Consider the following 25,120-nt stretch of genomic DNA (forward strand, 5'->3'; position numbering starts at 1 on the left):
GCGAAAGAAACTCTTAAAACTTATTTACTGCTTTAAATTAAGAAAAAATGTTTCAAAGTCTGAAAAGTTCTCAAGAAATAAAAATAATTCATTGGAAACACAAGATGATTAAAACAGAGGTAGCTTTAATGCTGCTTCAGACTGAGGAATTTAAACGGAAGTTAAAAACATGGAGAATGATTTATGTTCATCAATTCAAAATAGTACAGTCTTCTTAAAACCCGTGTAAACAACATACAGCATCTCGACAGTATCTTCTGAACAGATTTGCTGGTACTCAGTTAGCAATTTCTTTTGATGCTTCATCTTACCAGTTTTATTATCATTACCAAGTCTTTAATTTGATTCTTTACTAAGTGAAATCAGAGAAGTGAAAGGACTTGAACATCTCTTCTCTGGATGAGGAAATCCTGACAAAATTCACTGAGTAGTTTCTAATTCATCTCACAACAAAATTATGACAATGATGTAATTGATTCTGTGCTGTTCATGCTGCTTCCCAATCTTCTGGCTTCAGAGAATTACATAGGTGGTCGCTAGGCCATCCACAAGATGAATTTATGCATCTAAAAAATAAGCTTATTCTAAAGGCCTTTTGAGTTCAGGAAAATGAGTTAATTAAAAAAATAACAATGTGTAGAGAACATGAAGAAACAAAGCAACAATCTAAGAAATAAATATGTGGAAATCAAAGAAAATAAGGAGAGAACAGCATATTAAATTTAAAAATAATTGAAATGGTCACACAAAAAGTTTGTTCAAATGGTGCAAGAAATGAGGAGAAGGAGCAGTTTATATAGAAAAATAATTTTAAAATCTTTGTTAACAATGAATTCTTCAGATTTTTACAGTACTTGTAATCTAAAAATAGTCTTCTATTATTCATGTAAGTATATTTTATAAGTTATTTCCTAGTATACTTTATTAACAAAATGTATATAAAGGCAGAAAACAAAAAGTCAGAAAGATATGAAGAAAATGTCTTATCTGAAGAAACAGATATCTGAATTGGGTTCTAAACCATGTTTCTTAATGAGTGTATCTCATTACTCTGCTCACATAATACCAAATTTTCCAGATAAGAAGTTTGTTTTTCCTTGGGATGTTGTATTCTTTCCATCACTTGATTTTGAAGGTGTGTCCATAGTAGTATATCTAATTTGAAAACCACCAGCAGTCACTGAGGCATCTGTCAAAAACTTCAAGGTCATAACATTGCCTGGGACAAGAAAAAGAAAAAGAAAGGTTACATTTTCGGGTGGCATAAAAATGGGATATTTCAGAGTTATTTTTAAAGTGCTCTTTCTTGCTTGCTTCTGCGATCTTTAGAGCAATCCAGCTGGTCTGTCTACTTCCAAGCTGTGGCCTGGGACGATTGTAGTTCCATTAGCCCCATGGAAAAAAACAGGCAGATTTTTATCAGGTTTTTTTTGTTTGCAGAGCCCAGAGGTTGATAAAGTTTTAGTGTACCCAGTGCTTCCTGCAAATCATTTCCCGTTCTTTAAAGTGCTGCTCTGCTTCACTCTACCTGTGAAATGTCACGCTTCATGTGTGAGACACATCTGGCGTAGAGCCTCATGGATCTCTAGGTGACACAGGGGTGAGGTTGCTACATCGCTCTCCCATGGGGGTCATCTGCTCACCTCCACCAGGCCTGTGTAAACTGGGAGGCCAGGAATGGAACAATTCAACTATTCTGTTCTCTTTCTGCTGGTTACAGCTGTGGGATGGAGTGTGGTAACGTGAGTTCCTGCACAGACTGTCCATAGACTATCCCAGGGAACATGGCTACTTCCTTGCACAGGTAGCCCGTGTGACAGCTGTGCTACAGCGACTTTGCGACACTTGAGCAAAGAGAGGTAAAAGTGGCTTTGATTTACATGTAATCAGACCTTGACCTGCTGTTTAAACACACACACACACACAGAGTAATGTCTATAACCAGCTTTGGAAGCGTTCTTGCAATCCTTGCTCCGGGAAAAACTGGTGCATGAAGGTTGTGTGCATACAGATCTGCTGTATAAAGCCGCCTGTGTGAGAATCCCATAAAGTGCGTACGTGTACTACCTCTGTAAGGCCAGCGGGATGCACCCTGGTTATCTTCTAACGAGACTTTTTTTGTTTTACATTTATTTAGAAGTAATAGCATTGATGAAAGAGCATGCTGGCAGTTTGGAATAGCAGTTTATGACATGCTGGCCATCAAGATGAGATTGTGTCTTTGGACATCTTTACCATATATTATTAGAAAGGAGGGACAAAAGGTGATTTTGGCTGATTTTTTTTGCCATAAAGAGTGCAAATGTATTACCTGTGCTAATGATATCATCTGGCAACTCATCTCCACAAAACCTGGAAAAAAATATAAATGGTCATGACTAAACAACACAGCAAATATGCCATACCCCGCTATATGGGGACCTACACTGAATGGTGGCTCTCAGACTGTACTCGCTTTTGGAGCTGTGGCTCATGGGGCTATATTGGTTCTAGGTATTCAGTGTATGTAATTCTCCACTATATGTTAAAGCAATTGCCTAAAGGATTTTTGTCATTATCTTATAGTAAGGTTTAGGGGAGGGAAAAATGCATTTTTCAATATATGCAGGAAGTAAATGATGCAAAACAAGACAAAGAGCAATTTAACAAGGTGTTAAGGAACAGAACAATGGCCCAAGGCTAAGAAAGGAAGAACATTGTGAAGAGAAACATGTAAAATCATCTGTAAAGCCAGAACAAATGGACTATATCCTTGCTTTGCTACAGATGATTTGTAGAAAGCATGTGAAAAGTGGCAGAAATCGGGAAGTGTTTTGTATCACTTTTTCTGGTTCATTTTTTGTTCTGGAAAATTGATGCACTTCATACTAAAATATGACTGCTAAAGGACAAGCAAAAATATGACATCAAAGAAAAGGAAGTGAGAATTAGGCAAAGAGGGAAACTAAATCTAGTAAGAGAGATTATATACAACACTTGTTCTGTTCTGAAATTGTTAGAAAATATTTTACTTTTGTAGCGAATAGTAACTTAAATTAAATGCGTTTTTGCTAACAGTTTAACACCCCACCTCCCTCCTTTCAATTAAAGCAAATATGCAAATACAAAATACTGTTTGAGATTGCTAGGAGTTCTTCCTGTAAAATAATAGAGAATTAGGATAAGCAGCTAACTAAAAAGTCTTACAGCTTTCTTTCATGTAATTTAACAAAGCAGAAAAGGGCAAAGTGTAATTCTCTGAAACTCTTCACAGGCCTGTGTTAATGACAGTAAAGTAAATTGCCAGGAAAGATAAGTCGGGTACTAACTACTGCTACAAGTATTATGGGCATATCAGAGGTGCTAATTGGATAAGGTAATACAGTCTTCTTCCGAAGTAATGTTCTGGGGAAAAAAATTAAATCATTTGATTATTTGCATATTAAAGCTGGAATTGCTTTACCTGCCCACAAAGCCATTGATATCATCATAGCTATCATAGATTTCCAAGAAATCAGCCATACAAGCAGTGTCATCTTCAACATCAAACTCTAGAAACTGTAGATGAATAAGTTGTCCATAGTTTACTCTAATATGCCAGTAGCAAATTTGGTCATTTTCATACTCATTTGGATAGCCTGGTGACTTAAAAACATGTTTTGAATCTGTGAAGACTCCACCACATTCTTTTCCTAAGAGAAAAATAAAAATATCAGAGTTTAAGTATTCATTCTGGATATGGCTATGGTTCAAATCTTTGTGCACTTTGACCCAGCAGATCCATAGAAAAGCACATAGAACACCCAGCATGATAGCACCTTTCATACATTTAAGCACTCAGCATTCACAAGAAATGTCAGTGATCCCTAGCTTTTGGGAGCAGATAGTTTGGAAACAAGAGGCATGATCCAAACCTCACTGAATTCAGAGGAAAATCTTTCATTGACTTCCGTGGACTTTGGGCCACAGCTAAGTGTGTTATATAAAAGGCATTTGGGGTTTCTGGCTGTGTCAAACTGTAAGCTTTATAGGTGTACTTGCAAGTCACCCTGGCATTCAGTTTCATCCTTTCTTCTTCAGAAACCTCTTGAAAGTGTGCCTTTACAAGAAAACTTATAAAGGCTAGTGATCATGTATATTTCATTGTACTCCTGTTATTGCTGCAGCTCTTCACTCCCTTTGGAATGTCTCCTTTGGGATGAAAAACATTCATTCCCATTTGATTCAATGAGCATTTGAACTTTACCAGATCCCTGACAGTGGGACCAACCAATCTGGGTACCTCACACTGCCTGACTTTAGGATTTGTCATAGTTCCCCAACTTCAGACCTGGGGGAGAGGGAGGTACTTTCTAAGGGTGATGTGAGTTAGGGGCCTTAAGCTGGACAGTGTGATTAACCCTCTTAGTCTGTACACTGTCCACAAGTCCTGTGCTTTTCAGCTCCAGATCACTGCTAGGTTGGATGTACACTTCAAACTTGCGAACAGTTCCACAAGTTCCTCTTGACATCTTTAGCTTCCTAGAGAAGAGCATGGGCTCAGTTCAATCAGAAATTTGTCTTTGTTCCCCTAGGCTACTTGTCTTCTACCTGCAAATAGACAACCCTGCCAGGCTTTGTAGCAGACTGTCCATCAAGCATGAATACATATCCCTTTAATGGGAGAGACTCAAGCCATCTGCTGAGTGTTGGCAGTTCTAGTTTCCTTTTGCCCTCTAACCAAACAGAGCATTTGGAAAGTAACTACCTCTCAGCCCAGAGGAGAAGGCTGACAAAGGAGAAAGTCGGGCTGACAGTTTACATGAAGTAATAATGAATGCAGTAGTCTCTCTTGCAGTTTTCTTTGTATGCTGAACATCTGTGAATGTCCCCCACCCCACAGAGCTATTTGATTAACAACTGCCCAGCTAACATAAACAAGCTGAAGCCCTGTGAGCACAAACAAAATGTGCACAGCTGTACAGACGTCACAGACAACTCCAACTTTTGGCTCTGCCAGGCAGGGTAGTACACTTGGAGTAGTAGCAAAGCTGAGCAGTGCACAAATTTAAGCTTTGCTTTTCTTGTTGGTCCTACTTCTTCTGTCTTCCCTGCTATATGAAGTGATACCAAGCTAAACTGAAACAGTGGCTGTGTCAATATTTGAGTCATCTGCAGTGTACTGAACGGAGGGGAATGGAGAGATGTCCCGTATCTGGTTAAGTCTTGCCAGTCATGTTCGAATTGTGTCTCCCGATCTGCTTTGGAGATCCACTTTCCTCCATCTAGTTAACACGTGCACGCATGCCTATGCACACACAAGGCACTGCTGGAAGCTGGATCTGTCAGGTGTTTCAGTCCCAGACATGGCATGCATTTTCAAAAGTTGTTCTATCTCAGGCACGAGAAAGAAGGAATAAGGGTTAACACTAAATTTAGCCTGTTTACAGGCAAAATGTCTGGAAAATGGTTCCCACGTTAAACACCTCAGATTAGTTATTTAAATAAAATTGTAGGCTAAATGTAACCTCTTATACAAAACAAGACATTCACACATCATGTTGGAAATATTACTTACCTTTTTACTCAACAACAGCATACCATTACATTTTTAGTTTCTGAAAGGACTTTGCTTAGGCCCTATTATATACGGTACAATGCATTGCAGAGACACAGAGCTCTGAGCAAGCCAGATCAGCTATAGGTAACAGCAGAGGGGGCTTAGTGCAAGGCTCCAAATAAATGTGTATCTATACACCCCCCTTTTCAGACAGCACATTTATGGTATTGAAGCTAACTCATTCAGAGCTGGGGTGCCTTTGCGCAGCCAGATGGTATGGCGTGTAGTCATAATCTTAGACCCGAAGAGCAATGGGTTGTTTTTTAAACACACCGTTAGGGTTGTAGCAGTAGGCATCCCATCTCTCGCTTCTGTTGAGGCGAATCCCGTAATCAACAATACCAGTTTTTCCAAAGCCACAGTTGGCTCCAGCTTTTACTATGGGATAACCAACTCTGCCCTTTGCCATCCATCCAGCAGCACATACATGGAAACCTGCAACAGGGAGAAAATGAGACATAGATGTGATAAATCAATTCTAGGCAAGAAACTCTGCTTTTTATTCAAGTAAGTAAACCCTTACTCAAGCTGATCAATAACTTGGATGTAATTGGCCTAATAGAAATTGAACTCCAGGAAAGAACAGTACTTTGAGAGGATAATTTTAAACACAGAATATAAAATTGCATTGTGTTCTCCACAATATGATTATTGGTTCTTCATTTGGAAACAAAAATCAAATGCAGATGGACTATATAGTTTCCTGGTAGTGAGTTTTAAGTGCTGTACCAGCATTTGTAACCAAATTATACATTGGATGAGTTATATAAGCGTGTTCTTTTCTTCCCTTTTGAAGTCATACAAATTTACTCAATCAAATCTCAAGAGTTTGCAGCATTAAGTTCTGAGAGTGTATAAAATACTACATACAGAAGACAGCTAAGAAAATGAAGTATTTACTTAAAATACTTTCAATTTAAATTTAAATACCTGGAATGCCTCAAGTATTTCTTGCTAAACTAAAAGATCCTGCTAATGCATTTTGTGGCTGAGAACTTAAAAACAATAGCCAAAGAATGCAATGTTATTCACTGTCTGGTAGAGACCAATTCAGTGTTTTCACGGAGACGAACTGGAACATATTTGTGGCGTCCTAGGACTATGAGCTACTCAGAAGAGACAAAAGTACCCTTTTTACATGTGCGCTGGTGCCGAGAGCCAGCTTCTGACTCAACGGCGTAGCCTGCAAATTTCTAGAGTGGAGGATATTTTCCATTGTTTTCCTAATGTTCTGAATGAATTGATCATTTCTTATTAGGAATCAAATAAAAATACAGTAAAGCCCTCACTCGGCTGCACTTTGCAGTCCAAGCACACCACCCACTCTGTCTCGGAGCAAATATGGCTGGAATAAACATTATGAAAACATCTTGACTGATGATATGAAAAATAGCAATGCACATTTAGTGTAGAAGCTCCCTGGGGATAAACACCTTCGTCTGCAGCCCCCAGCAGCAGCCAGGTGCTGTAGCTGGGGAGGTACCATTGCTTCCCAGCTCAGCCATACGGCTCTCCGCTGGCTGGTGCTGGTTCCAGGACTGTGCTGCACCCAGAGCTCAGGGGGATGCGTAGCACTGTGTGCAGATGTTATCCCTGACAGCTCTGTAGGTAGCGCAGTCATGCTCTGTTACTGAGGGGGGAAATTGCATGCAACCTGGGCAAAAATCCAGGGAGTTTACAAGTCCCTCAGTCCCAGAGTTTGTAACATTCATGAAAAATACAAGACTGGCAACATTATGAATGAGTAATGTGAAAAGCGAACAGCCATGATTTTTTTCAAACCTATTTTTCTTGCTGCCTCCAGCTGCTGATAGGTAGCTAGATGTCCTCCCTCGTATTCACAGACGGCTTTTGCTTCTGCATAGGTGAGCTGGTACTTCCCAGAGCGTGACTCCCTGTGATACACTCCAGCTGCTCGTTCTGTGGGACCAAAGCAATAAATGATTTCGCTAGTGTATCTCAGCTGGCCCACCTTCCAGTGTGCTCTCACTGCCTTCAGCAGTTTCCCCAAGACCTGCACTTCAGGCTACTGTCCAGGTAAGAAGAGAAACAACATGTTCAGCTAGTAGCTGTGCCACTTGGAAAATGTCAGGAAAATATGTCCCTCCCAACCCAAAAGCATATTTTTGCAACCCAAAGGTATGTTTTTGTTTGGGAGAAGTCTTGAAAAACAGAGCTAGTCAGAGCTTGGTGAGTTTTGAAAAACAGAAAATCAACAAACGCAGGGAAGGACTCCCCAAGGACTACTCAGAAGGCAGTAGTTATGGGAACAACTGGCTGGTGTCAGCATCACTAGTTCCGTGTATCCTGTCTGACTCCAGGGAAGCTCCTTCTGGATTGCTATCACAGCATACATTTGGATGTAACTTTAAGTGCCTTTGTAAGATGAATCAGAGCTTTGTTTTGAATCTCCAGAGAAGTTAAATCAGAGCTACTTGGATAGAGGAGACGCAGAAATTAAAGGGAATAAAAATGTGAAATAAAAATATCTGAGCTTGTGTCACAAAGGGCAGGACCAGAACAATTGCTGGCAGACATTTTTGCTGCACAGAAAATGAATACACTTTCTTCATTATTTTTTTCTTTGCTGTTGCAAGTACAGTATAAATCAGCTTTCCAGGGAAACCTAGAAACTGTCAGTACTACTACAAGTTTTATAATCTTATCATGTTGCACTTGTCTGATGCCATATGTATGGAAATCTGTCTCAGAACCAATCTGCATATCTAATCTGAATGGCGTTTTTGTTTAGATCTTTCTTATATTTAGTATAATCTGAGAGAAATGGCTGTCTAGCTATCACTAGTCAACATGACTGAAAAAAAGATGCAAAACAGAAAGAATTTTTTACAGTAGTTATTTGTACCATGGGAAGAAAAAGAATGTCCTTTTTAGGGACACACTTAGAGTCAGTAGTTTTGGCTAGATTAGGGTATTTTTTAAAAAAACATGGTCACCACTGAATTGTGGTTAGCAATGGTGAGATCCCTTATTAGATACAGAATGACGTTTGCCAATGTAGTTTTTGGACCCACAGTCACTGGTCTTGTGCCCAGTGAAGTAAATTATATTGCTGATTATAGTCTCAGAAGACTGAGAGCTGCTTTCTGTAACATTGCTTGGAATGTCACTGACTTGAGCATGGGATAACATATGGAAAAATCTTTCTGAAGAAGCCAGTTCCATTGCAAAGAAGAGTCACAACTAACAACTGTGGAATAATGGTATGTTATATTTTTTTAAAAAATCTGGTTTTATTAAAAAAATATTCATAGGAAGTATTATTTTTCATTCACTCAACAGTTTATCATGTCTAACCTGATAAATCCACTAACTGCTTCTTTACAGTATGACTGTATTGGATTCAGTATGCATGAATTGAAGATCTGAGTACTACAGAAAATAGCACAACTTTTAGCCTCACTGCACACTCAGGGGACAACCTGGAATTGACATTATTGATCACTGCAGCTCACAGGGAAGTAAACTGGAAGGTGAATTGAAAAACACAGACTGTAGTCCTTGGGATTAGCTGAGCTGCCCCACCTACACCAAGTCAAAGAGTAAGGGGCAGCTGAATTCCATGGTTTGTCACCTCCGCAAAGGTGACCAGTCACAGCCAAAGCAAGAGCAGTCTTAAAGCTTATTGTCAATGATGTTTGCTGATAAAAGCTCCCATCGCTCTGGCAGCCACCTTTGCAAGACGCACCCTGTTCCTTCCCTGGAACTACTGCTGGATGTACCACCAGGCATTCAGGGGGAATCGCCACTGTTTGGACTCATCACTCTTGGAGCTAACAGTAAAAACTTATCATTTTTAGCTCTCCCGACTTTTTCACCTGGCAATATTGTTTTCAAATCTTATCCCTCCAAAGGTATCTACGCCCACTTATTGATGCTGAAATGTCACTATGGACAGGCGTCAAGTTTGTCAGAATATTGCCGGAAAGATCCGCTCTTCGCAGTTTCTGCAAGGGCTGCTCACCAACAGCAGCACCACTGAGTCTTCCTGCAAGGTCTTGGTGGGGGGTGGTACCCTGCTGAGAGCAATCACCAATCTGTATCTCTGTTACTCCTTTGTAACATGACAAAAGTAGCTTTTGGAAAGATAGACCACACACAGGTACTCCACCAAGCTTTGAGATTTGATGCTGGCTTGGTGTGTCACAGTTCAATGATACAGTATTCCCTAACAGTATATCCTAATTAACTTATCAGATCTTTCACTGGCATTTTTTTCCCTTCCCTCTTAATTACATTAGGGCCTGTGCAGAAAGATACACTGCGTCAGCGAAACCAGACCTAGGTCAAAGCATCGTACTCATTAACTATTAATAAACATTTACATATTTATGTATCTGTATATGTATATACATATATACACATATTCACAGTCATACATGAACACACACACACACGGACAAATTACCTTTAGTCTTTATGGAAGCAATATCATGGCTGTGTAGGTAAATGTGCATGAAATTTTGTTTTCACTGGCAAGCACAAGTGCACGCCTAGCACTGTAAATGCACACCGTTCATATACCATGGGGCCCACACTACAGAGTACAACCTGTTCCAGTCTCAGCTGGGCACCTTCTCTGACAGGGAATTCTGCTTGAAGGCTGCTCTCTTTATCTGACCTGCCTGAAATCTCCTCTTCCTGGACAACAGTGAGAACTTTCAACAATGTTCTTTCTCTCTTTGCCTGAAAACCTGCATATTGGGACTGTTCTCTTGGGGATTTCTCCACCTACTTTTCTTCTTTGGCTCTTACTCAAAAGCCATGGGTTACATGCCTGACAGGACATGTTTCTTCCAACTCACATTTCTTAAAATCTCTCCTTGAACTCCAGAGACAGCAGGATCCTGCAAGGACAGCGACCCTCTGCTCACCCACAGCAGCAGGAGATGGTAAAATGTAGCCAATCTTTTCTGCACAAACACAACAAGCATGAAATTTGGCCTAATAAAGTACCCTCAATATGCATGACACAAATACTAAATGCTAAATAAAAAGAAATATTTAACTTTTAAGCAGAGCATGGCCATGTAGAGTTACTAGCACAGGCCTCTGCTAACACGCACGGTTGTACTCAGAGTACTCCACCAAAGAGGGTAGGTATGGCCCCTAAACCACACTGACATACGGTGTGTGAACAGGGATGAAATTCCGAACACAAAAAGTGCAGCAGCTGTCCTGGGAAACCTACTTCTTGGCACTAAGAACTGGCACTCAAATAAGTGTATGAGCATATTTGGGCAAGACTGCTCCAATCCGCTCATCAGTTTACAATAAACCTTTGGTTATAATCTGCTTGTGTCAAAAATGAGCAACAATAAAATTCCATTCACAGAAGAAAGGTATTGAAAGGAAGACGATACAGTCAGCTGCAGCAGAACTGCATGCTTACTGAGAAAACAGAAGATGTTTTGTAACAAGAAAAAAGGTAAAAGACATGAGCATTTCTAGACTGCCAGTAATTCAAGATTTTATATTTGTGCTAATGATTTGCTGAGGAAGAAAGGTAAAATGGGAAACCCTTCATTTTCAATTTGGTCTTTATAGTGCTTTACCAGAAGAAGGGGAGGTAAGCAAAGCTTAGATGTCACTATGCATTCCTAGGTTTTATTCAAGGGAAGGGGTCTTGCTTTAATGCTTGTGCATAGTGAGTATGAGATTGGGGTTACTTGTTTTACTGTTAAAGTTACACTTTTTTTTTTTTAATACAAAGATGCATAAGTTGGATGGCTGTGATTTTGCCAATTTTTCTTCATTTATATATAATGTCACTGAATTCCATGGGTAATTCAATTAACTGCATTTTGAGTTTTTTTTTCAATAATTTTACTGGTGTAGTTACACTACATGGTGTGTTTCTAAAGAAGCTTCAACAGAGTCCTGGAGATAAGAAAGCAGAGTGGGTTATTTCAAAGTTGCACACTGTGCTTCCAGATTTTGCATGCGTTTGTTTATTTAGCGCAAGTCATCAATTTTTACCCCATGGTTTATTTTTTTTACTCTCATGATAAATGCTAAAGGTGTAGCAAACCATAATTTTATTATGCATTCCAGTTAACATTGTTTCCTCATTTTAAAGAAGTAGAAAATTTTTTCTCCAAATTGACTTCAATTCATAAAACTGCTTAAATGATCCCCAACATTTATGTTGTAGAAGCCCCTAAAGGCTACATCCAGGGTGGCTGGTTGCAACAGTCATGTGGATACGCCAATATTTGCAAATGGAACACCCAGGACCCATTCTTAAATGGGTCCGTGAGTGCAAGTGGCATGGTGTGTGCCTGAGCTCTCTTCCCCATCACCAGGGTGGTCTCATCCAGGGATAGCCCATGGCCTGGCTCTCCCTGGCCCGGCACTGGAGTGCTCTTTAGAAGACCACTGTCTGGGTGAGAGCAAAACTGTGCCAGGGAGCGTGAGAATGGTTAAACCACAGGCAGGACCTGTGCACGGCCATGTGCTGTTCACTTGTGCAGGGACAGCCTGAACAGGCTACAGATAAGCAAGGGTCCTGACGCAGCAAGCCCCTTTGCTCATTGCCCTGACCACATCTCTTCTCTACAAGAATATCCATCACAGACTGTATCAAATTCAGCTTCTCTGCCCCTACTATCAGGGCTTAACATAGCCTCAGTCCTACTTACCTTCTGCATCTCCTTACAGTTATTACAGCCAAGAATACAAGCTTTGCTTGTTTCTCACACAGACCTCTTCTCTGTCATCCTTTTTCTGAATACCAGCCACTTGAGGTGGTGCATGAAGCTGCCCAGCTGTCCTGCCGTGGAGCTCTCTCCCACCTGAGCACCTTCAGCAACTATGCAACACAGCAGGCGTGTTCCAAGTTTAGAAGGAACGAGAAGTCATTAAAAATGTGCAGTCAAATGGAAAACAATATAGATCACTTCTCCTTCTCATTTATGTTCCTGTTAGTCTACATGGTGCTCTGAGAAGGGAGTGGAGTGACGTGGTTGCTGCACCAGCTAATAGAGCGTGGCCCCAATCCCTCATGAAACATCTGAGCACAACAGAAACGTGTACTGGCTACAGGAATTCCTTAATATCCCTAAAGAAATACACAACATTCTAGAGAGGATAAAGGAGTTTGTAAATATTTGTTTATAAAATGGACCATGTTTTTGTTTTGGCACCCTTTTTGTGACTATATTCTGAATATGTTTTTCTGTTATATTGGATAATTATAAAGATCTCTTAAAGAACTCCAAGAGCTATTTAAACCCTCTTGAGGTATAAGAAACTATTCCCACAGCATTTTCTACAGCCCTTTTGAAATCTTCTCTCTACTGTTTAATGATGTGAACAAACCAATGGCCAAAACATATACATTTCTGTACCTTCCTAGAAACCTATGAAATATTACCGCTATTATTTCCAGATCATTTAGTTTCATGTGTAGGACCCCAGGCATCTGAAGTATGTTCATGCAGAAAGTAATTCATTCTTTTGGCAAATGTTTCTTTTCATACTCGTTTTCCTTCATTAGAAGCAACCATTATTTAATGCTGTTTTCACTTTACCTCGCACTGTAGGAAAATACATTCAGATTAAATATTCCATAACTACTTTTTCCTGCACTTCAGAGAAACAGTAAAAGTAGTAAGCTCATAAGGACAAAACTTACAGTCACTACTCAGATAAAATGATCACCACTTCGATGCAGGATTTTGCTAATATTAATGCATGGCTCACTTTTGTATTGCTAGGTGCTCATTTTTATACTGTTAGACAAACACAGTGACTTTTGCAGCAAAACATTGATGATTAAATTATTTCTTACCTAACCAAATAGAGTTATGCAGCACTCCGTCCTTGAATCCCCATGCTTGAGCCTTGTCCCACAGCAGGGCAGAAAAGAAAATTAGTGCAATCATCTCTTCCGAACTATTAGGCTGTAAATATTCCCTGTTAAAACACTCAGGGTAACCTCTGCTAGCAGCTGGCTAGATCCTATTGGAACATCTGGTAGCCAGATCTTAAATAGTGCTTTCAGCTGTGAGGTCAGCAAGCCTGCTCCAATTGTGCTTGCTGCAGTACTATTACACAATTAAATGTGATGTCTGCAGTCGTCCATGTGACTCACTTTTGGCTCTCTTGATTCCCAGCATGTCCAAGAAACCATTCTATCCCTCACTACTGCAGCACACATGAACACTTTTCAAGCCAAAGTCTGTTCATTCTTCAGCACTCACTGTCTTCAAATTCCATAAACCAATAAAACTAATAACCAGTTTAACTGCTTATGGTGTTTCTAGTCACACCATTTACAGGACTGAAGAGAATCACACACGCTACCTCTCATTCTCATTTAAACATTCTGTTCTTTTGTATATAATTTGAATTTAATTTCACAGTGACCTAATGAATGAAAAAAACTGTAAGGAGAATATTTTACATTGGCTATTTGAATTCAGTTTCCCTCCATGGAATCAGTAATTGCAAGTCAAACTCCCAGATCAGCATAAAACTGCAAGTGTCAAAAACAGATGCTCTTTGTTCTGCAAGTGGGAAATAAAGCTAAAATCTTCTGCTCCAACCCACAGTTTAAAATCTGATTCATAGCATGACAGCTGTCTGCTTGTCTTCCCTTCCGGCTGAAAGCGAATGCTGCAGCTGCTCCTTGTGAATGACTGGGAGAGTAGAAAGGGGGAAAGATGAGAGTATGGAAAATAGTCTGGTGCTCCGCACTCCTGAGCAGCCATTGGAAGAGTCTGCTCTCCAGTTCTGATAACATTTGTAACTTCTGAGTCAGGAGCTGTAGAAAAAGATGTGCTCATGGCCATGAACACAATCAAAATAAATGAAAAGGAAAGGGCGGAGGACTCTGTGCCTACTCAAAAATATTTGACATAGATGACTGTTATACCAATGAGGAAGATATTCTTCATCACTCCAGTCTTATCATAAAGTGATGAGTGCCTAGCTACATTGTATACACACACACACACAGATATTCCTCCCACCTACAGCTTGGGCAGATGATGAAGGGGAGAACTGTGGGGAAACCAAGTTGAGTGAGAGCCTTTCCCCTGCATCAGGGTAGCAAGGCACCTTCCACCAAAATCCCAATGTCTTGACCTGTCACTGCAGCACTCACTGATGAGAGCAAACCCGTTCTTCCAATAAAGTTCACCTATGTGTAACAATCCCGTTGTGCGCACCCATGCATTACCCATTCAAGTTTGAACCTTCAGCGTGCAGCAGTAGGTGTACAACATATATATGTCTTCTCACGCCCGACAAAGCTCACATGCATTCTGATGTCAAGGTCTGGCACTGGGACTTTCCACTCAGGTATCCGAGAAAGCTGATGGCAGCCCGCTGGCTCCCTCCGACCAGCCTGGGACATTCAGGGCATGGTGGCTTCTTGTCCTCTTTCCTGCCCTGCTAGTGAGCTACTACAGAGTGGGATGCTGGGACCAGGGATACTGCCTGCCAGTTTGTTCACCAGTCTCCACCACACTGATCATCCCATCACGCTGCTTGTCCCACCACACTTTACAGCTCCTATGTCAGCAAAACAAGAAAGCACTCCAGAGACTTATAGAATCATAGAATTGTTTAGGTTGGAGAAGACCTTTAAGATCATTGAGTCCAGCCATCAACCATGCCCACTAAACCATGTTCTGAAGCGCCTTGTCTACACGCTTTTTGAATATCTTCAGGGATGGTGACACCACCAGTTCCCTGGGCAGCCTGTTCCAATGCCTGACAACCCTTTCAGTAAAGAAATTGTTCCTAATATTCAATCTAAACCTCCCCTGGCGCAACTTGAGGCCATTTCCTCTCGTCCTATCACTAGTTACTTGATAGAAGAGACCAGTACCCACCTCACTACAACCTCCTTTCAGGTAGTCGTAGGGAGCGATCAGGTCTCTCCTCAGCCTCCTTTTCTCCAGACTAAACACCCCCAGTACCCTCAGCCGCTCCTCATAAGACTTGTGCTCCAGGTCTTGTCTTATCGCATAGAGGTTGGAGCCCTACTCTTTCTTCTCTCTAGATTTGAGGATTGGTGCTTTCTTTGCACTTGTCTTCTACTTTAATGCCCAATAGATAAGAGTCCAAGCTTTTCGAATGAGACCTAATTCAACATTATTCTGTGAAAGCACATTGGTAGAAGTCTGTTGCTTTCTAAACATCAATATCCAAGACATGCATCTGAGGTTACCTGGGATATGAGTTGGGAAGACAGTAGTATAAACTTTTGGGGGGGTGGTGGTGAATGGAGGAGACAGTGCTGAGTGCATTGCTCTGGAGCATTCATTTCTCATTAGCTGAAGAAGACTGGCACTTAGCCTTTGCTGGTTTGGAGTTGTGACATATTCCTGGTATCTTCTGGGAACCTAGAAACAATCAAGAGGCATGAGGGAAGGAATGGAAACTGAAGGGAAGTGGAAATCCAACTGAAATATCATTCACTGGTAATCTAAATAGACAAATTACTGATTCAGATGAAAAGAATCCTCTTTGACGCGAAGATTTCTCTTTCTGGAAGAAGTATGATGTGGATGTCTTTCTCTGCACAGGACACCTTTTCATCTGCCATTCCATGCAAAACCCTCTGGATCACATTGCAATGTGAGTTGATAGCTTAATGATCTTATATCAGAGCCAGATGTCCACACTACAGGGAATTACTCTGTTCTGCGCTAGGCGGGTGCCAATCCCACAAGATCACAAAAATGTGTTAACAGTGACTAACACACAAAAGCAAGGAGTGCATACCAACTTGGAGATGATTTGTAATAGACTACCATACTGAAATTCTTGAGAAAGACACTCATGCAATAATGAATAATTTTTTTTTTTTTTTTACTGAAGTTAACTGTTAATGGTGAAAGGCCTCAGTTAGAAAAAGCAACTTAATAAATAAAGGACATAAAGTAGCAAACAATTCTAATAATGACAGTATCTGACATAATTTCTTGATTTATACAAGGTCTAATGTTTGAATGAATATATACCTCCCTGGAGGAACAAGGCTATCTGTTAATAAGTCCAAAGAAATACAATGGCTTATGAATCATAGAATCACAGAATAACTGAGGCTGTAAGGAATCATGAGACATCATCCAGTCTTGAAGCAAGGATTCAGATTCTATTATAATATCCTCCAAATAATCCCTCAAATGAATAAACTTCATCTTTGTTTGACAGTAACAAAAGCGCTACGCAGTTCAGTACATGTTTTATAGTGACGAGTAATTGGGTATGGTGAATATCTTGATATTTGAGGAAACAACTTAATATTTGCTATTGTGTTGCATTAACATTTGACATATGCTCCAGATTGAGTCTAGGCATAAGTCTGTGCAACTTGCCATGTCAATAAAGTAACACATTCAGTCCTATACATCTGCCTCCCAAGTGAGCTGGAAAGGAAAGTTTTCATCTGCAAATCCTAGCAGAACCTCTCATCAACAAGAAGATATTCCACAGCTGTACGTGGGCACTTGGAGACGTTCATCTGACAGTATTTTCTTAAGTTTTCTTCCAAGTTTTCCACATTTAAATATATCCCAGACAAATATTATATACACTCTGTGTGTGTGTGTGTGTGTGTTCCTTAACTCCTTCCACACATACATATGCTAAGAAATACGGTTTGAAATTTATTCTGTGGTTTTGACTAGCATTCGAAGTGAACACCTAACTTGGTAGTTCTCAAACTGTGATCTGAAGCCCACAGCGATATAAGACTAATTGCAATGACAGAGAGAAAAAACAATCCAGTAGCTTAATGGATGAACCACTGAGGATGAAGGAATTTTAAAAAAATAACAGTAGTGTATGTGGATCACGAATCTCTTTTGCATTAATTTAAATATTAAGCACCTAAACTTTTAATTTTTCTTCTATTTATAAATGAATTAAAAGGGTGCAAAGATTTATAGCTTTTGAGTTCTAAGATTCATATATTACTACTGGTGATATAGAATATATGACAATTATATTGTTTATAGCTTTGAGAATGATATCAAGAAAGATGTATTTAAATGGAAAGGTATACAGTGAAAGGCCTTTCATTGGGAGTTTTTCTGCAAGAAACTAATCTCATTCAGAAAAAACTACTTGGTGGAAAGTGTAGGAAAAAGGAGTGCAGGGAAAGAGATAGTGAAACAATTAAAGCTAAGTTTTTCTTACGAGAAAAAAACTAAAATATCTGATGTGAAAGGGGGGAATATGACTACACTGACTGAATTTACATTGTGGGAAACCTGAGAATGGAAGAAGAGCTATTTAACCTAAAGAAAGGAAAAAGTTAGCCCAACAACAATATCATCCCATCCCTTCCCATATAAATTTAGGTTGCAAAGTAGAAGACAATTTCAAACCATAATCCAGAGAAGTTTTAGAACAGCCAAACAAACAGAACATCTAACTTATTTTGAGATGACATTTGAGGAGGAGCTTGGACTTGATGTTCTTTGAGAGAAGGCCATTTCCAGTTCTATCTTACTTTTATCTCATTTTAAACAAATTTTATCTTACTTTAAACTTTTTTTTTTTTCATGAACTGAGCTGTCAAGGTACAAGTTGAAGGATTGTCCCACACTCCAGGACCTCCTTGGAGACCTTAAGAACCATCAGATCCCAAGCATATGCCACATGGCAGAAATAATTACACCCGAATTATTCTTGGCAGATACTTGTGTAGCCTATTCTTATGAACCTGCAGTGGTGGCAATTCCACAGCCTCCTGGTGCTTAAATCTTCCTAACATTTTAAATACCTTCATTAACCAAACCCTCTTGTATTAACTAAAATCTTTCTGCTGCAACTTCAGCCCATTTCTTCTTTTTGCTTCAGAAGACTGGAGTAACAGATTCTTTGCTGCCTCTTTGTAGCAGGAAGGTTACAACAGTTACTGTATCTTGCTTCAGGTCTCTCCTTAAAAATAAACAGGCTGTTCTTTTCATCTTTCCTGTAGGTCATGTTTCCTCGACTCTTGATCATTCTTGTTCCTCTTCCCTGTACTCTTTCCAGGTGGCCTGCATCCTTCTTGAAGTGTCATGCCAAAACTAAACATAGTAGTCCAACAAAAGGCTCTGCAGTGTCAGATAGCGCAGAATTGAGCCATATATTTTCCAGATGACATTTCAGTTTATACAAAATCCTAGTTTGGCATTTACTGTTAGTAAGATTTCCTTTTAAAGTAACAAGTCAGGTTTTTAAAATACCTATTTCATTTAAAATGCCTTTGACAAGATGCTTTAAGTATGAAATGCATCCAAAATGAAAGAAACCAACCTGATTTGGTAGGCCTACCTGAATATATTAAATCGCTTTTCAAATCTCTCTTTTCTTGTATGCTTTCTGTTTCAGTGAAACCTGAAAAGTGTTACAGAAATGGTGTGTTGTGGAAAAGAGTTTATGAAACTCTTACATTTGTGTTCTGGACTAGTGAGAAACTCACTTCCCAATGAATTTACAAAACAGGTTTTCTAAATTGCCACGCATTTGTTGTATTTAAAGGAAAGATGGAAGGAATTTCTAATAAAATTTCCTAACTTTTTCTGTCCCCCATATGCTTCAGATGATGCAATTTTAGAAGAATTTTATAACGTGAGAACTTATTTGGCCAATGATTTTACTATTTATTATCACAGTGTTAAGTTAATCTTTCAGAGAGTATTTTGTCCTACAACTAAATATTTTAAAACTTACTCTCCTTTGTCTTATAGTCTAATTCTCATTGCAATCAATGCCCATTTTTATCAGCAACATCAATGAGATAAGAATTAACCATTCCGTATAGTGGTGCTTTAGTTAAAAAAAAGCAAACAAAAAACTTCATGTGAAAGTGGAACAAACCAAAAATATTTGTGATTATTAAGAGCAGATGTTAGGAGAGTATAATGGATTCACTTATAAAAAATCTGAACATTTGCCAAGTTAAAATATTTGTCAGTTGAAGTCCTATAGTGACAGTAATTCTAAATAAAATAGTTGAACCTGTCAAAATTAAAAATATATACAGATATAAAATTTACAAGTGTCTCATGGATGTTCTTCTATGTTTACATTTTAAAAATACATAAATATATAAAAAAAATCACAAAATGTTGTAAACACAGTTTTTAGAATAGATACTGAAGAATGGGTAATACGGTAGGGGGATGCCAAGACAAACAGGCTCCAAGGACTGCCAAGAAACTCCTAAAAGAAAAAATAACTTGCAACTCCAGCCATTGCAAAGCAAACTGCAACAATTTTGGGGGTGTATGTGAAAATATTAATATTCGATTGCAAAATTAATGTATGCAAATGTCAGATGTACAGAATTTAGCCCCTTAGGAGCATAGGTAGGACGCTTGAGTCTTGTTCACTGAATACTAGATATCAAACTGCCAATGTAGTAAAAAATATGACCCAGGCCTTGTTCTTCCAGGGTTCTTAGAAGAATGTTTTTCTCCTGCTCTTGGATACAAGGAATATTTAGTTTACTAGCCAAAGTGGAGCAGCTTTAAAGCGAAACACTAAGACAGAGTTGCCCTAAGATACCTACGGACTGCTGACTGGCACATGCCTGTTGTGGCTAAGCAATGTAGGTTCAAATATCCTCAATGTTTTGGAAGCTGCTCTCCAGCAGTGCCATTACAGAAAAGTTTTCCTTTCTGCTGGGAAGCTGAACTTGCTTCAGTGCTCAGAGGAAGATCCTAGAGAGGGTTCACGGTACAAATCACAGGTACAGACAGAGACCTGTTCCTCCCTGTTCCTGCAGCTGGTAATGCTGAAGTCACATCTGACCTCAAAGACAAACAGTTTGGTTCTCAGAAGAAAACCTACCTACCAAAATGCTGTTTTATCCAACCAACTAAACATTTATGCTATGCGAAGCGCCAGGATGTGCTCAGACATTAAGAAGATTTTAAGGATACATACACGCCCGTAATATGCACATAAAATACCTAATAATCAGAGGTTTAAAAGATTATGTGCTTCTTTTTAGTAAACATGTCCATAAAAATATTAGTATCAGGCAAACTTTTATGAAACACCTAGTATTAAATTACAATACTTTTAAAAAACATTGTATATTAACTATTTTTACATTGGTGAAAGCAAGATTAGAGTCAAATCACTGGTGACCCTTCAACCACATGGAGACAATTTTTGCAAGAGAGACTTTGTTTTCAAGCAGTTTGGGGAAATAAACATTCCTGTAAGCTTATATGCTTTAAATAAATGGGTAATTCTAAGAAAACCTCCCATGTATGAAATAGTAGAAATAATTATTTCTGCCTGCAAAGGACAGTTAATAAGCTGCAGTGAGTAATTACTTCTGCAGAAAGGAAACAATATTTTTCCTCTCTGATGGTTTATTTATCTATACTAATTATGTGACTAAACAGTTTTCTGGCACTGTGAGAATGATCCTTATCCTGGCAACAGTTAAAATACACCAAGTGGACAGAATGAACTAATAACTAAATTAAAGAGCACAGCAAAAAATCACATTACTCGCTTTACATTTTCAGTGAGATATTGCATAAGTTGTTGCAAAATTGACAGAGTATTGCCTACAAAGTAAACACCTTTACTATTTTAATTATTTTTTCTTTATAATTAAAGTAACTAAGCATTCATAAAGGGTTGTTTTAATCTCTTATTTTTATAATTTCATTGGCATACAACATAGCACAGGTATTCACACAATATACCTCTAAGCATCTAATTTAAGTGCGTGAATTAAGAGCCTTTCCATCAAGTGAGCCTCCAATGGGCATTCAGAGCATATATATGCTGAATATCTGACCACTGTTTTTCACCTGTTTTACTTTAGAACCCATTCATTTGTCCATCTCATAACATCTTAGATTTTTAAAATTATTTTCATACCCTAAGATGTACCTAGGCAAGTAGTGAATTTTCAGAAGCAAAATACTGCCATGAGTTTGTGCACAAATACTTGTGAAAATCTTGCCAGGTAATACTAATACTAAATACTAATACATAAATACTTTGGAAAAATTGTCCTTATAGGAGGTCATCAAAATGCCTCCTACTCTGTTCTTAATACATCGTTTCTGATTGATATTCCTGGTAGATAGATTAAAAAAGGAATTTATTAGACCCAGGGTGGAACTGAAGTGGATAGCCCAGCATTGCATCACTCCTCCCTAAACTCAGCACTTTGGAAACCTGGAGGCCACTGAACTTGTCATGCATTTTATCCAGTGGCTGCAGAAATACAGCTATGTAAAACACATAAAGAGTCTGGGGCAGGTCCTAGAATCCAGGGCAAAGGGAAAATCCCTAAATCAGTAGGGGCTACCTGTTCAGGCTCACTCTTCCACTATCTCCTTCAGACTTCTTGAGTCTAATGCCTTCTTGCTGCCCTGCAGCATTACCACACCACTAGCGGCTCATTTTACAAAAACCAGGCTAAGATCTGCTTTCCTCTTCAGAAACACGCACACCCGTGCCCACTCTGTGGCAAGCTGTCCACCCACACTGTGAATCTCAAGTGGACAGCCATTTCTTACCCTTTCTCTTGATTTCTCCCTCTATTACTTTTCATTTGCTTTATTATTCTTTCACTCATTTTGTGTAGTATGTCAGACGTTGTAGTTGAATACAGGGATCTTCCACAGGGATGTCCTTTGGTAAACCAAATGTTAGCTTACCATTCTAGACACTGGTATGGTAGTGGCAGAATCTGTCCTTGGTCTTACAGTCGCCTTGCTAGCTCAAGGGCAATACCTCCAGTCCCATAAAAGCTAACCATACACATTAATCTGCTTTGCAGTATTATGCTAAATTCCTTTCTGAAACCCAAATAGATGAATATGGTGATAACATACTCAGTGGATTAGTCTCAGCAGTCATTGCTTAAGATGTCCCTTTATGTCTGCAACACTCATTTCCTACCCCACTGCACATTCATTTTCTCTCCTCCCTCCTGCTGTCTGCTTCAGCTCCTGAGGAAATCAATTTTCCTAATGCCATGGTGACTCAGTATTTTACCAGCTTTTTGGGGGTTTTATCTTATTTCGTTTAGTATGATGTATTAGATCTCTGTCACCCATTTTCTAACCATCTGAGAAGAGTGAGGCTACAGATTTGCTTATACGCGTGGGCATAATTCACATCCTGTGAGCTCAAGAGAAACAAGCTGGTGTCTCTGATCATTGCCTTACGCATGCAATACCATGATTACAGCATTCAGTGTGGTGTTAACTAATATTCTTGGCATTGTGTCATAATCCTGGAAATGCCCAGTTGCACAAGTTGGCTGGAAATGGTTTTATAATGGTATGGATTATTCTGAAATGAAGCGAAGCGATCTGTTTCAGGAGAGATTAATTCAATTGTACAAATACGTCTATGAACTATAGTTCTTTTAAACCAACATCATATACAATGTGTCAAAAATGGATAAAAATAAGCCAGCTAATTGCTCTTAAACATTCTTAGTCATTCTGAGCCTTCAGTAGCATTATAGCTGCTGCTGTGTTTCCCTGTTACTTACAATATAATTGATTGATATTCATTTGATATTTATCTTGCTAAGAAAGAACCAACAGTAAATATTACTAAATACCACTCCAGGCACTGCAGAAAAAAAAATCAAAACGGGAATATAAATGGAAAATTAGAATTTCTTGCCACTGGAAGATGAAAAGGTAAAAAGGGAATTCTTGCAGATCTAAGAACAAGTAAGTCAGAAAGATTTTTTTTCTCAGTGTAAGGAGTCTTTAAACAGTACTACAGAAAGTGCCTTATTGGCACATGAATTTCTGTACTTAAAGATGTATATACATGAGTACACAATTTTAGAAAAACTTTGCACTATCACAAACCCAGTGTAGCTGATTCAAGTGACAAAACTGTGATCTGCGCGTGGGCCAAAAGCAAGATGAATCTTCAGTCTATTATTCAGTACCTTTAAGTATACAAATTCAGCCTGGGAAAAAAAAAAAAAAAAAATCAAAGGCTGTCCTTGATAGCATTGCCACAGTGGATTGTCCTAATGAAAATTAGCCTAATTTTTGGTTACTTCTTTGTCACTTAAGCTTTCCTCATTTTTTTCATATATGTGTTTCCATATAGGTGGAATATGTGTGGGTTTTGATACTCAGCTGTTTGCAGAACAGCTCCAGGTATCTTACAGGAATCCCAGCCCAACTTTAGCATAGTGTTTTAAAAGCTATCAAGCTGGCAATGTAAGCAGAAGGACTGCTGGCTGTCATTCTAGAAACTGTATACTCTGTCCTCTCTGAATATTAACAGCTCCATCAAATAAAAAAATAAATATCCCGAATTTAGAGCACTGTAGTGAAGATGTAGAGCTGAATGAATCATCTTTCCCCCAAAGCTAGGATGATACAAATCTTACCGAAACTTTACTGCATGTTGAATATCCTACGCTTTGATACAAGACCGTTATTGCCTGCACGCTCATACTGAAAAAGGTAACTACTGAGAAACGTTTGTGGGGAGAACCAAGTAAAGAAATAAAACCCATTAATTTTCTATTTCCTGGCCAAACACAAAGAAGAAAAGACAGAAAGGAAAAAAGTTGTCTGTTATTTCAAAATAGAGAGTGACATTTTAGTGAAACAGACTGATTTTGGGTCAAGTTTTTTATTTTGTTTGATTTAAAGTACTTAACTTTCATTTCAAGTTTTAAAAAAAGTTAATTATTAAATATGGCTCTTTTCCAAAATGTCTGAAATGAAAAATAAATGGTTTCATTTCGGAAGAGTTGAAACAAATATTTGAGCTTCTTCAATATATTTTTTTTCTTGCCACAACTGTTTTTTACCTGAATTTATTAACAGTTTTCTCCTCCCTAAAAGTGTTAGTCAGTTTTCTGTGGTGAAATAACAAACTCATTCACTGTATTCTAAGGCTGCCTTCAGCTGTGATTAACTTCACACTAGACATTTTTAATGTTGATTTGACATGTAACTGTGATGACTTGTCAGATCTAAACCAGAGTATCAGAGAATATGAGCCACTTATTTAAGAGCTGGACACAGCAAAATATCTTCAGCCAGAATCAGTGGCATAAAAACCCAGTGTTTAAAAAAAAATCCTGAAAAAACTAAAGAGAGCTCTTAAGAGTTAGTAACACTTCATTTGGAAATGAGCTCAGCTAACAGCTGTTGTGTCTTTATCTTCAAAACATTGCTTTATGTGCATGAGCACAGGAATAAATTGAAATACAAGTTCATCCAAAACAATTAAACCCCGGTCTATTTGGAAAAAAAGGGAAAGGGAAAGGAAAAGGGAAAAGGAAAGGGAAAGGGAAAGGAAAAGAGAAAAGAAAAGGGAAAGAAAAAGGAAAAGAGAAAGGGAAAGGGAAAGGAAAAGAGAAAGGAAAAGGGAAAGAAAAAGGAAAAGAGAAAGGGAAAGGGAAAGAAAATGAGAAAGGGAAAAGGAAAGGGAAAGGGAAAAGGAAAGGGAAAGAAAAAGAGAAAGAAAAAGGGAAAGAAAAAGGGAAAGAAAAAGGGAAAGAAAAAGGGAAAGAAAAAGGGAAAGAAAAAGGGAAAGAAAAAG

At 38.8% G+C, this 25,120-nt stretch overlaps 1 protein-coding gene across 1 annotated transcript; it reads right to left on the reverse strand.

The window, feature by feature from the left end:
• Nucleotides 1–105: 105 nt before the first annotated feature.
• On the reverse strand, nt 106–13,653 carry TNFAIP6 (TNF alpha induced protein 6). Its single transcript, XM_009919024.2, has 6 exons — nt 13,392–13,653; nt 7,361–7,498; nt 5,852–6,013; nt 3,443–3,671; nt 2,312–2,352; nt 106–1,219 (listed from the first exon to the last, which is right to left on the reverse strand). The coding sequence occupies exons 1-6, from the start codon at nt 13,483–13,485 to the stop codon at nt 1,056–1,058; spliced, it is 828 nt and encodes a 275-aa protein (XP_009917326.1). The 5' UTR covers nt 13,486–13,653; the 3' UTR covers nt 106–1,055.
• Nucleotides 13,654–25,120: the final 11,467 nt, after the last annotated feature.

This window comes from Haliaeetus albicilla, chromosome 4, assembly GCF_947461875.1.
Source record: "Haliaeetus albicilla chromosome 4, bHalAlb1.1, whole genome shotgun sequence".
Classification (NCBI taxonomy): Eukaryota; Metazoa; Chordata; class Aves; order Accipitriformes; family Accipitridae; genus Haliaeetus; species Haliaeetus albicilla.

Bases quoted from the DNA above. Each gene is read 5' to 3' on its own strand.
- TNFAIP6 (XM_009919024.2), bottom strand. From the start codon at position 13,485: ATGATTGCACTAATTTTCTTTTCTGCCCTGCTGTGGGACAAGGCTCAA. The intron at 7,499-13,391 runs GTAAGAAATAAT...TTGGTCCCACAG, and splicing joins GCATAACTCTATTTGGTTAG to AACGAGCAGCTGGAGTGTAT. The intron at 2,353-3,442 runs GTAAAGCAATTC...ATTTTTTTCCAG, and splicing joins ATCAATGGCTTTGTGGGCAG to GTTTTGTGGAGATGAGTTGC.